Below are 16,786 nucleotides of genomic sequence, written 5' to 3'. Positions count from 1 at the left end.
TTACAGTTTGGTGGCTTTTTCAGCGTCTTTACTCGTCATGTCAAAGTCTGTGAATGTTGGGTTGTCAGCTTCCATATGAAACTCTGTTGTAGCCTTTTCTGGGACTTCTGATGCCTGTAGTGGGTTGAGAACAAACTATCAATAACATATGACAAACTATCTATACTATATATATACAATATATACTATATATCAGGGGTCACCAACCTTTTCTAAACTGAGAGCTACTTCATGGGTATTGAGTCATACGAAGGGCTAACAGTTTGATACACTCTTCTGAAATAACAAATGAGCTCAGTTTGCCTTTAGTTATATATGATTATTAAGGATTAGTGATAGTTATATATGATTATTAATAATTAATGATACTCATCTATGTGAAGACACTGATCATGTTAATGATTTCTCACAATAATTATCAATTATTATCACCATGTTGGTGACCCCTGCTATATATATATATATATATATATATATATATATATATATATATATATATATATATATATATATAATGTAATGTATTATTACTTTGTTATCAATTATTTAACAAAAGGATCAGTCTCCTACCTCTGATTTATTACTGCAGCCGAAGCAGAACAGATCACTCCTCTTCACAAACAGATCAGGGTTCATTTTTTCTTGCTTGCATCCACCTTAAAAAAAATAGATACATATTCCCATAACTGTTTAGACCATACAAGCGTTGATGTGTCTCAGCAGTGGTACAAGTAGAGGTTATAAAATAATGTCTCACCTGTGACCATGCTCACCAGCAGGCCAGACACCATTGTGGTCAGTGTCCCCAAGAGAGATAAATAGACGTAGGACAGAGAGTACCAGGAGTCTGCCAGAGGTGGCCTCACACTGACACACAAAGACATCGTTTTAGTTATCATCCTCCTGTTATTCTCCACCTGTTACATCCACATGATCGGCACTTCTGTCTGATACGAAAAACTTTTTTTTTAAAAGAACATTTTTCTTCGGTTTCACCAAGAATACAAGAGAGACATGACATTACAAACAGTACATAGCCAAGACGGCAAGACGGACAAAATAGACCATACATTTCATAAAAAGTGACGTTACAAAGGTTGCATTTATAAAAGTAAATAAGTAAATAAATAGATAAATATAGCCTACAAAAAATGCTTGATATACTGTATAAAGTCGACACGCATTGGTGTATTTTTAATGTCTTGCCCTATTTATTAAAGGCCTTTTTATCACTTTTTGTAACCAACATTGAGTGCCTTGACTTGATTTTTTTATGACTTTTTTGATCATAATTCTTCTTCCTTTTTGTAAATTGTATTCCCTTCCATGAGCACCGGTGGTTAAAGGGATACCAAAAAGTCTCCTGCCACTTCTTTCTTTTATATTGTATAAAGTATTGTTGCAACTAACGATTATCTTTATTATTGATTAATCTGCCAATTATTTTCTCAACTAATCATTTTGGTTTGTCCAACCAATGATCCAAAACCCAAGTATATTCAGATTACTGATATAAAGCAGAGAAAATTACCAAATCATCCCATTTTAGAATCTGGAACTAGAGATTATGTTTGTTTTTTTTTTCTTGTTTTTTCTTTTTAAATAAAAAAACAATTTATCGATAATCAAAATAGTGTTGCAGATTTATTTTCTGTCAATCGATTAATCAACGAATTGTTGCAGATATACATATACATCTAAAGTGTCTTTGGATCTTCTTGCTATATATTTGGATTTTCACTCTATCACTAATTTTATTGTATTTCAGAATTTGTTTTGAAATGCATTTAAAGCCTATACAAAAATCTATTTCTGAAATGTAGTCCAGAAAAGCAGTGGGTGCAGCATATTTGATCAAGTTTAATTACGTTTAAGGATATAGCATTGTAGCATTCATATGGGAGCATTCCCTCTGTGAGCAGTCTTACCTTGATGACAGCAAAATCTATTATTATAAATCTATTCTTTTCTTGCCCTGAATCACTTTTGTACTTTGTTCTCATTTGCTACATTAAAATACTAATATTCCTATTTACTGTGACCATATCATGTGCTTGAGTGACAGTAGATGGACTCTTGTTTCATGTATTATTATTAGGACTCACTCAGGCTGTGAGGTCAGAGGACTGGTCCACGGAGCTGTCGTTGTGTAGTTTTGGCCCATAGTGTTGTTGCAGCCCGCAGTGCTGACTTGAAGAGGATTTGTCTTTTCACTTGTTGCTGGATAAATCTGGCCTCCAATCCCCACCCACAGAGTCAACACAAGACCAATGATCATTCCCGAAAGTCCTCCCTACAAAATAAATATGGCTGCAATTAAGTACTTTGTGGATGTGTCATGTCTACCTGTGTTGTCAGAGGGTGCAGCTGTGCATGTGAATGTTCCAGTAAAAAAAAAAGAAAAAGAAAATACTCACTATGGAATTTGTTGTGCGGAATAGCATGCCTAAAAGGTAAAGACCGAGAAGAGGTCCACTGATCATGCCAAATATGGACAGAGCTGCCTGAAAACAGAGAACTGTCAGGAGTCTTGTCGTTCTTTACATTCAGCTCTTGGTGGTACAGTAGAGCAACAAATGGCTGCGGTAGTGTTAGTGCATGGTGTTTACCTGCAAAATGCTTCCCATCAATGAAGCAACTCCAGCCATTCCAATACACAGGGCACCAAAGAATACACCTGGGAGATGTTCAAATCAACAATATTGAAATAAAAGAAAGGATTTTATCACAGCTTTCAAAGTGAAGATCCAAGCGTTCAACGTTGCAAGTTTTCATACATATTTAAATGTCCTCATCAACATTTAGTAATAGATGTAACAGGTCTGAATAGGAAAAAAAAAATGCTTTTTTAAAAAGACGTTTTGTCTTGCTTTTCCAGGTTATCTGCAGGTCTTGAAACGTTTTCAGAAAAGCAATGAATTTGGTTTTAAAAATATATATAAATCTCTCTCTTGCCTTTGATAAGCAGTTTTTGTGGCATTTATATCAAAGTCAGCATCATCAGACCAGTAGCACACTGTGTAACACTGTCACTACTGTTGGCTACAGTAGCTAGGAAGATCATCGTCCCATAACGGGCAAGTAGTATAGAAAAACTTCAATGAACAGAATCACTTTTATGTGGTTAATCCATCCATCCATTCGTTTTCTGCCCCATATTGTCCTCACTGTTTTTTCCTCATTCTTTTACTGTGAAACAAGGTATTAAGTTGCATTATAGGCTGTGTGATTACAAAGGGAGAGCTCTATGTAACCCCTATGACTGCGCTGTTATGAGCAAGAACATTGTGATCTTGTTTAATTACATCACGGAGCCTCTCCCTTTTATCTACTCTCCCAAAAGAAGTTTATAAAACCTACATGTTGCTGCCTGTGCTGGGTTTTCACAGCAACCGAAGAAATGCTGTTAATAACTGTAGCATTAACCTCTGTTTGAAGTCTGCTTGTAACAGAAACTCTTCACAAATAATGATTAATATTGCCGTTGAACAAACAAGATTTTCTTTGTATACAGCAATCTATACGGCCATCTATTAATTGTTAACACGTCTGATCAGGTAGTAACTCGTACAGGGAATCTGGAAACACTTTAAACTACCTTCTAAGAATAACAAGATAAGATAAGGGTTTTTTACACAACTTACTTAGGCCCATGTTCATCCAGGTGACCTGTTTCTCTGTGAGGTTTTTGCACACGGGAAGAATAAAGTCTTCCACAGTGACAGCAACAAGGGCATTAATGCTGGAAGACACCGTGCTGGAAAATATTCAAACAGTAAGCTTTTAGTCACTGGACAGAACAGCAAGACTGATGCATATGAATGGCAGATTAGATAAGAGATACAGATCAGGTAGCATGCAGATAGTTATTGCTTGCATCATGTATGAATAAAATGACTAGAAATATAAAAGCAAAAAAAAGTGTTCAATCGTCAGTGGAACAATGAAATGGACTACTTTTTTCAAGAAGCAACATAAACCAGGTACAGTATTGCCAGCTCATTCTTTACTTACCAATGTACCTTATCTACAATATCATGTTCGTATCAACGCAGCATTTTTAACTCAGATTTAATTTAATTACCTAAGGGTACCACTGTATGCAGCAGCCACAAACAAGCCAGGGATTCCAGGGTAGTCTGCCAGAATATCCATCACAAGGTAGGGCAGCAGCTGGTGTGCAAATACACAGCCATTTTAACTGTTAATAATAATGCTTTTTTACACAACAAACAGCATGATAATGAGTAAAGAGACAATTGCAGCTGCTGCAGTAACCTGGTCCTGGGAGCTTATATCACCATTTGTAAATGGGTCACAGTTCTTGTAAATGGAGTACATGGTGAGGCCTGAAAACACGGCCAGACTCACGGTTACCCACAAGCCAACCATGTTCACATACAAAGACCTGAGAGACAAAAGAAGACTTGTCAGTGCACGAAACCGTGGCTCACAGCTAATAATATACTGTTGGGCATTGCGCTGCAGGAACGCTCACATCTTGGCATGTCGCAAGGTTTTGCAGGAGATGTAGCGTTGCACCTGGGACTGGTTGATTGAGTAGATGGACACCCACATGATGCTGCCACCGACTATGATAGTCCAGAAAGTATGACGCTTCAGAGGATCTGGGTCAAAACTGGGATGAAAGTCAACAACATGGGAAAGTGTTGAAATGTTTGGGGACATCAACAGTACAAACGTCTGGTAATGTGAGAGGACACTGTTGAGGCATTGAGCAGACATAATCAATATTCTTGATAGTTGTGTGCGGTGAACCTTCCTTCCTTGCATACAAGAGCAATTAGGAGTCACAGAAAACAATTATAGGAAAGTTAATAAAATTTGTTTTTCTGTGGTTGCAAACTAATTGCTCTAAATTGGGAAGCCCCACCCATCTGGTGTCATTTAGGTTAACTAACAACACTGCTTATGTACTTACTCAAATGCCTCTAGTCGGCCTCCTTCGCCGGCGTCTTCCCAAATCTTCGTCAGGCCTCCCTGCACTACAGCTCCTCTAGCTATAACAGCCACAAAACCTGCCAGCATGGTCACCATCTGCATCACGTCTGTCCAGATTACTGCTTTCAGGCCGCCCTGAAACAAAATCCATGGTAGAGTCAGCTTATCATTTCCAAAACTTACTCTTTCCAAATTTAGTGCTAGTTGAAGCTCACTGTGATGTTTAAAATGGGTACAATTATATATTATCATGCAGAGAATATATTTCACATGCAGATCAGACAGTTGTATTAACCACAAACTAAAAAAAAAAAAAGGTGCACGATGATACCGGAGTGCAATACCACAATGAACCAGACAGCTTGTAACAGTTTGAAATACATAACATACTTGTACTTGAGGATTTCAGTTTGTATACATTATTTAGTTATACTATAATATATCCAATACAATACATAATACTTTTTGAAATTCTCAATACCAACCAAAGTGCAGTAGAGGATGCACACTGCTCCTGTAGCCACCAGCACTCCCCATAGATCAAGCCCTGTGACTGAGTAATCACAAAAAAAGCTCTATTATGCTTTCAAAATAAACCTATTGAGACATAACGTACATAATGTGCAAGTATTAGTAACTTTGAAGCCTTTGAAGTCTCTATGACCTCTCTGAAATGGTGCATTTATCTATATTTTGTAACTCGACACTAGCGATGAATTTTCCCTTAATTTAAAACAAAAACATCAGTATATATAAACTCTGTTATCAGGACAAATCAAATCGGCAATTACGCAGGTACCTCTGGAAAGCTTATAGCGTCATACAAAGTACTTTTTATATTTTATATTCATAATTGTAGCAAATAGCCCATGTATCGACTTACTTTGATTTAGTGCAAGAGCTGGAGCATAGATTACCAAACCAGTGTACAGGGCCTGGGAGAAAATGCCACCATTAGTTGATTAGATGAACACAATAAGCATGTGATTAGCATATTAATCTTGGAGTTGGTATCAAGAATCAGTTTTACATAAAGTCAAAAAGAAAAAGGACAGGTGCTTTTTTTACCATGGCAATTATGGATGCTTGTTCCATTCTTCATGATTTTGTACTTTTGTTTTTAATTATCTAAATACAAAAAAAAGCCATTGAATATTCCTTTTTATTTCTAATAAAAGCATGTTTTAGTTACCGTCTGAACGATGTACATAGATGTTCCAATTATCCGAATAGGCTTGCTGAAGCGCATCTCCAGGTACTAGAAATTAAAGAAAACCCCGTCAGACTTCATTAAACAGTTGGTTTAGTTCACACACACACACACACACACACACACACACACACACACACTGGTTTAGTTTACACATCCACATTGACAAAATAAGGTTTGTTTCTTTGTTTTTGTTAGTCTATTTTTTAACTCTCACTTTCTCACTTTCTTTTGGAGGAAATACTTTTATAGCAGTTGTATTCTGTACAGCCGTTGACAGCCATGAACCCCTGATCCTTTTAAACCAGACATGTTCCTGACCAGTGGATAAATCATTAGCCACATTAACTTTTAAAAGTCTTACTTCTGTTACCTACCAAAAACATGCCTGCCTTATTGATCTTACATTTGATATACATTTTAAGTTATTGCTGCCCTTGTCAGCCAGCCTTTGCACTATTATAATAATTTACAGTCTGTGACATTACCGTACCTCATAGGCGCTGGTGATCCCCAGTCGGTAGAAAAGCGGGACAAAGACCTCAGCAGTGATGGCAGACATGATGGCATAGGAGAAGCCAAAGAGCCAGAAAGCAGCTCCAAACCGGTAGGCCTCAGTTGGTGTGCCGATGACTGTGATGCCAGACATAAAGCTGGCTGTGAGCGACATTGCAACCGGCACAGCTGTCATTTGCCGTCCACCCAGCAAGAACTCAGCGCTGCTGGTCTCCTTGCGGCCTCGGATGGCCTGGAAAAGGCCCACGCCAGCTGACACCAAAATTGTTCCAGCAAACACCACATAATCCCACACAGAGAAAGTGGCTACTGGGCCACCTGTACCAACCATGGTTAGTTCTGCAGAAGGAGCTTCCTTTTACCAACGCTTCTCTCTGAACTGTTGTTAAGAATGCTGAGATTCAGAAGGATTTCTATATTATGCAATCTTGATAACGTTTAATGGTCTACCCTCTAGTTTATCCTGAAATTGTGCTGAAGTCCAGTTGTACATAAACAAAAAACCAAAACTCACACTAAAGACAGCCACAAAAACACTTTTCAAGTTTCCCTTCAAACCTTCAACAGCATAGAAAAATCCAAAGAGTGGGTTTTAGTCCTTTGCTGTTTCCGACTTTGATTATCCAACGATCAACTAGAACAACAAGATACTACTGTTGCACATCTTCAGCATTTGGCAGGAGTCTGGTCTACTCTAATGTTTTCAGTCAGGCTGTAAAGATTAGTTCACTTTAGTTAATAATCCATCAAGGACACTCAATGCTGAAGTTTGCCATAATTTCAGTGATTCTAAAAGTAAATACATTTATTTAACTTTTTTTTTTTTAAAGACGATGATCCTGTGATTTGTTCTGATGACAAAAAAAGAGTTGTTCTGTTTTCAAGATGTTTCCAATCCTTATGAAGTGAAGTGACATAGTAACGCATCTGTGGGGAGTCTTTATACAACTCCAGGTTACTCAGTAGTTATGGCTTATCTGAGGAATTTCAGGAAGCAGGTTAGAACATTTTGACCTTTTAAAAAAAGGGACAACTAGTAAAAAAAAATATTGCAGATAAGAAAGAAAAAGTAGGTGTAAGCTGTTGGCAGGGACCTTGATGTCAGTACAGGATAGGATAGTGTGGTTACACTTGAAGATATCTACATAAGAGTGAGTTAGCGTTCATAGGGTTCGTAGGGTTCATGTGTCATGACTGTGTCATGACAGTGTCATGTGTTCATGACAGTGTCATGTCACTCTTATGTAGATACCTTCAAGTAAAGTTTTACCTTAAGTGTGATTGTGGTATTAGTGATCTAATGAATGGAGATTGTATGGTTGATTTGATTCAAGTCAGTTCCAGTCAAATCTTAAAGGTCCCATGGCATGAAAATTTCCCTTTATGAGATTTTTTAACATTAATATGAGTTCCCCCAGCCTGCCTATGGTCCCCCAGTGGCTAGAAATGGTGATAGGTGTAAACCGAGCCCTGGGTATCCTGCTCTGCCTTTGAGAAAATGAAAACTCAGATGAGCCGTTTTGGAATCTGCTTGTTATGAGGTCATAAGGAGCAAGGTTACCTCCCCTTTCTCTGCTTTGCCCGCCCAGAGAATTTGGCCAACCCATGAGAGAGAGAGACATCGTGGCTTTCAAACGAGAAAAGTGGCAGTTGGTCAAGGCCACACCCCCACCCTCCACCTTGCCCCCCCTCTCTCCTCCTCAATAGCTTCAGACACAGAAATGACACATACTAAGGAAAGTTCATTGTGGGACTGGCTCTAGTGGCTGTAATTCTGCACCAAAGCTGAATTTCGGGAAAGAGACTTCAGAGACAGTATTAGGGGACCACTAAGGTCTATATAAAAGCATCCAAAGAGCACCATGTCATGGGACCTTTAATGTTTGTAAAGGTGAGCTGGGAGAGCTGCTGGGGAGCTGCTCAAATGGACAAAGACTTAACTTCCACTCGGTCACTGTTTTGTAATGTTCATTGTGAACGTGATTCTTATTCACTGATAGATTTACTCCTAAATGACAACACATGACCAGCCACAGTTATAAAGATGAGGCCTTAAATTCACAGAGAAGTACTGGGATTTAAATGAAAAAGAAGAAAACCAGTCTGTCCGATGTATTTATGACATTTATGACACAGTGCAGTGTGTTTGTAGGAATCCTATTAAACTATAAATAAAGCAGAGATAAAAAAAAAAAATAAAAATACGACAATGACATAAAAACAACCACACGCTACCAAGGCGGACGGATTGGGGTGCGCTATTAATCAACTACCCATACAACTGACGTTAGGTGAGGAATTTAATCGTGGGATAGCCCAGCGCTGTTTAACGTGGTCAAAGCAATCATACTAAAAATAACTTAATTAGCACATTGAAATTTGTTGTAATCTAAATGTTACTGTACAGTTTGCACCAAACATTAGCATGAGCCATTTATCGATAATGAATATCATATAAAACAAAAGAGGTCTCTAATGTATTACTGTGTTGCATGTAATTAATGAAACAGTGGTGCTTTGTGTCAGATAAAGTGCTGTAACACTGCTGGTGAGTATAATTCTGTGACATTGTGTGATGTACAATTACTCTTTAATGTATCATGCTGTTTTGGAGCGTTTCCTGTGAATTAGAGCAACTAGAGGGGTTAAAGGTTATAGGACATCACTGAAAGGCGACCAAACGACACGCTCCATGTCAATGATTAAAATTACAGATTTGTAACAGGTTTGAACATTGTTGGAAACATTTGGGGTAATGTAAATACACAACTAATTAAAATATATAACATCAACATAGTCGTTTTTAGACATTTTAATTGCAAAAATATTGGATATTATATCTTTAATGTTTATCCAAATGAGACCTAGATTAGGTTTGTTTTGGAAAAAGAAGTTAAACTCGGTTTCAAATGAATTAGAGTGGCTCTTTACAAAATATGCATTCTTCCAAGCCGAAATTAAGCTTTTAATGACATCTAGTGGACACTGTTTCAGGCCCCCTTTGGACACAATCGGACACAGAGTTGCACAAAGGCTTTCAGCTGGTGCAGAATCCATTTCCTCAATGTCCTTGGTTATTGGATGAACTTTGTTCATGAAGGAAATCATTAATTCATGTCATCCACATAATGGACTTAAAGTTTAGTTCTTCCTGTTGGTCACAGATAGAAGATAACTGCTACCTTGGAAACGGGTGGATTATAAAATGCTCCGATAAATAGCAGGGATGTTTAGACTCACAGCATCATCAGGCCTGCAGGTGTACGCCCGCATCTCTCGAGCAGGTGACTCACACATGCACAGAGGAACAAATAATATTAAGATACTAAACATTTCATAATCTCTGTTATCTGATTGTCAATTTTACTCTTTATCTTTCCTTCCCATGCAGGTCCCAAATTGATTGGGCAAAAATAAGATTGCTTAACATGGAGACCGCAGTGTTCACCTGCTGTCTCCTTTTTCTTTGGTTCAGCCCAGCTGTTCCCATGTGTTTACCCACTGACTTCACCCTGTATGTGGAGAGGCCAGAGTGTAATTTCTGTGTGGCGATCAACACAACCATCTGCATGGGATTTTGCTACTCAAGGGTATGTATGTATGTCCTACATTGTCATTCACTTCTTCAGCTGGAAAAAATTATGTGAAAGTCTTTTTTTCTCAATTCCGATCTCAACTTTTAGTAACCTTTCTTTCGCCAGTCAAAACATATTTCCATTTTATCATAACCAAAGTGTTTAACCCTCTAAATTGGAACTCAAATCGAAAAAAAAATAAATAGAAAGGCCAGAAATAAATGAAATAAAATGCACAAACACAATAAAATAACATTTATAAAATACAACAAAGACAAATTAAACTCAAATGTATTTATAACATTTAATAATGCACTTGTTATTACATTTTAGAATGTATTAAATTGGCAAAATCATGAAGGAACGGATGGAGTAAAACATAATAGGTGATCTTTTAGAAAAACTGTATTTCTGAGTAAAATATGTTCCTTTTAAAATCATTTACAGCTAAAATAATTTGGAGTCTTTGCTTTTAAAATATATTTCGACATCCTTAACAGAAAATTTAAAATGTGGTTATAGTGTTGAACATGACTTAAGCCTGACAGCAAACCTTTTCAAAATCCATGTGTCTACATACAACTTTTCGGCTATAATCCCTGACATGAGTAAAACATGAAGCATGTTTATTGAAAAGTTAACATTTGTGGGTGACATCAAGTAAAGTCCCATAAAATGTAACCATTTTGGGCACATTTTCTCTCATTTTCAGTTCAAATCAAGCACCTTAAAAACGTTTTGTGTTCTCATGTGTTTGTGTACGGTGAGCAGGACAGCAACATGAGGTATAGACTCGGCCCACGCTTCCTTATCCAGAGAGGCTGTACCTATGACAATGTGGAATACCGCACAGCCATACTGCCCGGCTGTCCTATCGCCGCTAACCCCGTCTTTACCTACCCAGTGGCTCTCAGCTGCCACTGCGGTGCCTGCAGGACTGACAGCGATGAGTGTGCACACAGGGCCAGCGTGGACGGAGCTAGGTGTACCAAACCAGTGACACGTATCTACCCGTACCCTGGCCAGAGCAACTACATGATCCCTTTCTGATTCATCTGTTGTTATCAGCTTGTCTCTTTCTTTTCCTGTTAAAATGACCAAGCTGAAACTGCATGATACATGAATGTTTTAAGAAGAGACAAACGTAATCATTTAGCATGCGATGGATACGGTGACACATCTACACTGTCTGTAGTAGTATTGTACCACCCTGTTTTATTGTGCTTTTGTTGCCCAACGTGTCTGTGCTGCAGCTGGCTTCTCCAGTTACAATGGTGGGGGGTTGATCCTAGTGCGTTCTTTTGTCTGTGTCATTATTCATCCTCCTGTACTCGTGTGTGTGACTCCCAGACTTATTATGTTTACTCTGAAAGGGATACTCTGAATGCAACTCAATTAAAGCTGAAGTCTCTAAATAGCTATCTGATAAGCTGTGCTTGACTTAATCACATCCTGTGCTGACCCATACTGTAGCTTTCTGTGTACATAAACACAAGGCCATGACGCACATCACCTCACTCAGGATACTATTTTTGTCTCAGCAGTCATCCTGGAAGGCACATGATTGTAGTCTTATTAAATGGATTATCAGTGAGCATGTTGAACCACAAAGATCAGGCACAATGTCCGCAGAGGAGTCACCAAACACCAAAATGACCATGTGACTTTCTGTTGAGTAATTTTGTCTCAACCCAAGTAGAGCTTGTATGCAGAGTTTCCCACTCTCAAAGGGAATTTGGGAAGACAGCTGGAGCTTATTAATAGCACAGCAGTTCAGAGTGGGAGAATGTATGATTAAAGTCCATCATACGAATCTCTGTGACGTGGCTCTGTCATCATCTTATTTTATATTCTGCCACTTCTGTATATTGCAGCATTTTTCTGTCAATTACAACTTCTATATTTAGGTGTCTCAATGTAAATGAGAAAACTATTTTGTTCGGATCAGGCAGTTAGTGTATGTAACTAAGCCTTATTGGTCTTATTTGTTGGTTCTGCAGCTCTGACAGCTTCTCACATTTTCAAGCATTTAGCAAAATATAAAATAGAATAGAAAGCTGATGGCTAAAGGCCAGCAAAACATCAGATTTAAAAATATAACACAAAGGATAATTTTCCCCTCACAGAAAGAGACAGTCTCACTTTCAACAGGAGTGGTGATTACCATCTGCATTAATTCAAGTTATGCCTTTGTGCCACTGATGCCTGAGGGAGGTGTGTTTTTGGAGCAGAAGTGGAACACACTAGTTGAGCTCCAGCTGACAGTTTTGGTGGAAAGTATGGGTGGGAAACCAGTTTGAAAAATGTAAGGCCACCATGACCTCAAGGAAGTGTGTACAACTTCTGACAAGCTGACACTGTTTAACCTTGCAAACAGTCTGCTGACAAAATGGCCATTCTGGGATCTGTAGTCCATTGTTTGTCTTTCTCTATCAGTGTTGATACTGCTCCTTATCCTTTGACCCATACATGTCTTTAAATGTGGTTAAGTTTTTTAACTGCAAAGGAGTGCCATGTTCTTCATCTGATTAATTTCCTGAGTACAATAAAAGTATATAATCTAGCAAGACTTTACTCATAAACCCACATAACTGCAGGGTTAATTGTGCTGAATACTTTATACGGACAGTTGACTTGATAAAACTCTAAAATCATCAAACTGGTATGGCACAATGGTTTGAATTCCACTGCTGAAATTCCCTGTGTAGTGGTGTATTGAAAAACCCTAATACCCTAATGGAAAAAGCAGTGGATGAAAATGGAATTTGCTTCAATCAGCACTCCAAGAGAACCAGCAATGTGGCGCAAATACCGATCACTCTTTCACTCAGACAAACCATACAGTTTTGTTTGTGTTGTGTTTATTCAACTAGAAAAAATGTGAGATTTTTTTGACCGTGCTCTAGCAAAGTCATTGTCGAGCTTTGGGTTTGTTGGTCTGTCCACCACTTTAGTCTAGACTGAAATATGTCACAACAACTACTGTCATTCCTGGTCCTTTCATGTTCTCCCAACGTTTCCTTTAGTTCCTTTGTAGTACTTTTTAGTAACATGTCTGGACAACAGTCAGATGGATTGTTGACATGAACTTTGTTACAGATATTCACGGTGCCCAAGCGATGTGTCTTAATGACTTTGGTAACCCTCTGACTTTTCCTGTCGCACCTCCAAAGTTTGTGTAGACATTCATGTTTCCCAGACGATGAATCCTTTGTGACCACCTTACCTTTCCTATAGAGCCACCATGAGCTTTACATGTGTGGTTTTGAGTGAAATGTCCTTACAACTAATTTTATGGATTTTCATGGTTGCTTCAGGATGGATTGTAATTTGGCGATACCTTAATGTTTCCACTAGCGCCACCTTCAGGTCAAAATTTCAACTTGTCCAATACTTAAAGGGAAACTTCACCGATTAGCATTAAGCTTTGTATCAGTAGAAACCTGGTAGTATTTTTGAATGACCATGCTTCCCTCCCTCATGTCCCCCTGAGAGGGGAGATCTCTGTATTGAGGGTCTAGAAAAAAACCTCAGATGACGCAAAATGACGATTTTTGCGTCATCTGAGGCTGTTTTGCCCAGAGGCAAAAGACTACAGCCTGTATTCTTTGTGTATTAGGAACCACTTCCGCATATCCCAAAGGGGGTTGGACTGTCGGCTTTTTCCGGAGATTGCCGAGGAAAAAACGAGCGTCAGCCATCTTGAATCCTCGCTTAGCTTCTCAGCAGGAGCAGAAACTGTTCATCCCGATGGAAATTTTGGGACGCAAGCTTTTATTTTGAAAAGCAGACGGGACGGCATGATATGGGATGCTCCAGGCTGCAGCCATACAGTCTTGGAAATTTTAGAACAACAATTATGTGCATTCAAACTACCACACACATGTACCACCAGGATACATTGGAACACATCGGAGAATATGTAGGACACTTTATTACGGACGCAATACTCGACACACTACGCAACTTTGCCTGCACGGAGACCAGCGGTGGTGCTCGATTCCTGTGGCCGGTAAAGTGACCTCATCAGTGGGGGGCGTTGAGAAGAGTGTGCGGTGGAAAGCTAACGCTAGCCAGCCATCTGTTCACCAATCGTGCTTGCAAGTGTCCGCTCATTAAACAAACTGGACTACATCCAACTTCAACGAAACTCCCAACGCGAGTTCAGAGACTGCTGTGTTTTTATTGCTGTGGACAATCCAGCCTGCTGTCACCGGGTAAGACTACTAGTGGAGGTGGGCTGTGTTACCCCGGACTGCCTGTTGCAGAAATGGGGTGATTTGTATCTAACTAACTGCTAACTGCTGGTGGAGTTTGTGACTGTAAAATGCCGACAATTCTAGCTACATCCCACGCAAATGTACGGCTGTGTTTATACTCGATGTTTATACCACAGCCCACCAAGAGCTAATGCTAGTAGCTATGAGTTAGCCTTCTTTTATTACATGGCTTGGTTGAATTCTAATGTAGAATGCGGTCTGTTATTTCTTGACAACAGACCGCTGCTAAGGATAACACACCGTTGCCATGCATAGCAGAGCGTTGCCATGGACACAGTTCTGTTTACTCTGGAGCTATCAATCAATCCGCTGAAAGAAGTGCGGATAATGTATCAGCTGTGGCAAAAAAAAGCATGTTTTAAATGTGTAACACCACTTGAGCCACGGTGAAACGTTTTTTTCGTGTATATGGTTGAAATGGCAATAAAACACACTTGTTGAGTTGATCGTCTCACTGTCTGTCTGTAAAGGGCAGGCGTGGCTTGGGAGTGGCCTCATACAGCAGCAAAGCAAGTGCATTCTGGGATTTGGTGTCTTTCATCCATATGAGCCAAAAACACATTTTCTGTCTTATCTTGGCCTAGAAGGCACCAATTTCAATTTTTTTTTCACATTTCTACTACATAAGTGACCCAATTTAAAGATATATTCAGCTTTCCAGCGGTGAAATTTCCCTTTAAGTTGATGATTAAATGCCTGCAAAACTAATGACATTTCCTGCAGCTGTTAGCTCATGTTCACTGCCATTTTGCAAATTATAGGATGCTAACATGCTAAACTAAGATGTGTTAGCATTTAGCTGCCAACCACTGTGCCTAAGTATTGCCTAACAGAGCTAGGATGGCTTAATAACTGGCTGGACCTTGTAACTGTGTCTAGTACTGGTACAAATTTACATTATGACTAGTTGACTACTGATAGCTTTTATAATTTAGTTTGACTTTTCTTTAATTTCTAGATTTCACTGGCACAAGAGAAGATCGAGCGACACTGTTGAGGACACTCATTGTAACACATACAGTAGTTCCAGCATGTTTTGATAATGAAAAAGACAAAACAAACCGGTGCAGAGCATACACACCCGTATTGTAAATATTCTTCATTATCAATCTTGTAAGTTTTTCTAGTGAACTGAATAGTTTTATGTCATGCAGCTTATATTAAGCTTTAATTGAGATCCTAATCTCCAAAATTGTCCAAAACCATTTACAAAACACAGACTGTCTGCCCAAGCCCTGGAGACTTCATCTGACTTATTGCTCCTCTTTTGGCATCAATGTTAATATGCTCCCTGATTATCTGATTCTATTAGGCTCCATTTAAATAAAAAAAAATATACTGATTAAAATAACCCAAGTATAAATGTAAATAATTTAATAAAACAAGAATAGTACATACAATAGAATAGTTATGCAAGTATAGGAATGCTGCCTATGGGAAAGTTGTAGGTCAACATACTTGACTTACAGAATCGTAGCACCTACACAACTTCTCAGCTTGAGTCATGCAAGACTAGACTAAGACTTTTCATGCCTTGGAATGTGTCTCCACTTTTAAAACCAACATGATCATCCCGTTTCAAATCTAACAAGAGCCATCTTGCCTTTGGCATCCACCTTGTAATTTTATGCACCCAAGACTATTGTGAGCACCTGCAATTGAAACTAGACCAGATGGTCTGATAAAACCCTGGGATGTCCCCCTAAGCAATTCAATAGGCTACCTTTTGTTTCTGGTTTATTTTAACGTTTATTTACCTGCTTCTTATTTAGCCTGCCATCCCCAGAACCAAATCGCAAATGCAAATTAAATGGCATCTGCATGAGAAAATAAAACATGAGTTCGCAAATTCTTCAGGCTCACATGCAACTTCTTATACACAAAGTACAAAGTAGCATAACGTATAAGTACTCATGTAAAGTACAAGTTCTTCAAAATTGTACTTTAATACAGTAGCGGGTTCAGTAACTTTCCACCCCCATAGTATAGATTAGGGTGTTGTCATCCCACTGATGTAGCAAGCAAGTTTACCAGAATGTTCTTAATGCCATGATGTTTTTAACTCATAATGGGATCATTTTAACCCTAAAATCATTTAAGGAAACGGTGCCCGACTTATGATTATTTTCCAAAAACGTATTTAAATGTTTGTATCCATTTAGGATACTTTAAATGATGTTTTAAAAGTGTTCACCGAACGCTAATTTCTTTTCCTAGGACGGCGAAGGCATGACCCGCCCTAC

General features: G+C 38.7%; 2 protein-coding genes across 2 annotated transcripts; one reads left to right on the top strand and one right to left on the bottom strand.

The window, feature by feature from the left end:
• Positions 1-7,019, bottom strand: slc5a8l (solute carrier family 5 member 8, like). The gene is made up of 15 exons (XM_028575030.1): positions 6,666-7,019; positions 6,155-6,220; positions 5,846-5,897; positions 5,448-5,515; positions 4,943-5,097; positions 4,499-4,639; positions 4,279-4,408; positions 4,085-4,173; positions 3,645-3,757; positions 2,610-2,677; positions 2,418-2,504; positions 2,106-2,293; positions 758-867; positions 571-656; positions 1-114 (listed from the first exon to the last, which is right to left on the bottom strand). The coding sequence occupies exons 1-15, from the start codon at positions 7,017-7,019 to the stop codon at positions 1-3; spliced, it is 1,821 nt and encodes a 606-aa protein (XP_028430831.1).
• A 3,097-nt stretch (positions 7,020-10,116) lies between these two features.
• tshba (thyroid stimulating hormone subunit beta a) lies at positions 10,117-11,313 on the top strand. Its single transcript, XM_028576565.1, has 2 exons — positions 10,117-10,278; positions 11,035-11,313. The coding sequence occupies exons 1-2, from the start codon at positions 10,117-10,119 to the stop codon at positions 11,311-11,313; spliced, it is 441 nt and encodes a 146-aa protein (XP_028432366.1).
• Positions 11,314-16,786: the final 5,473 nt, after the last annotated feature.

Source organism: Perca flavescens, chromosome 4 (assembly GCF_004354835.1).
Source record: "Perca flavescens isolate YP-PL-M2 chromosome 4, PFLA_1.0, whole genome shotgun sequence".
NCBI classification, from domain to species: domain Eukaryota; kingdom Metazoa; phylum Chordata; class Actinopteri; order Perciformes; family Percidae; genus Perca; species Perca flavescens.
This window is presented reverse-complemented; position numbering and strand designations above follow the sequence as displayed.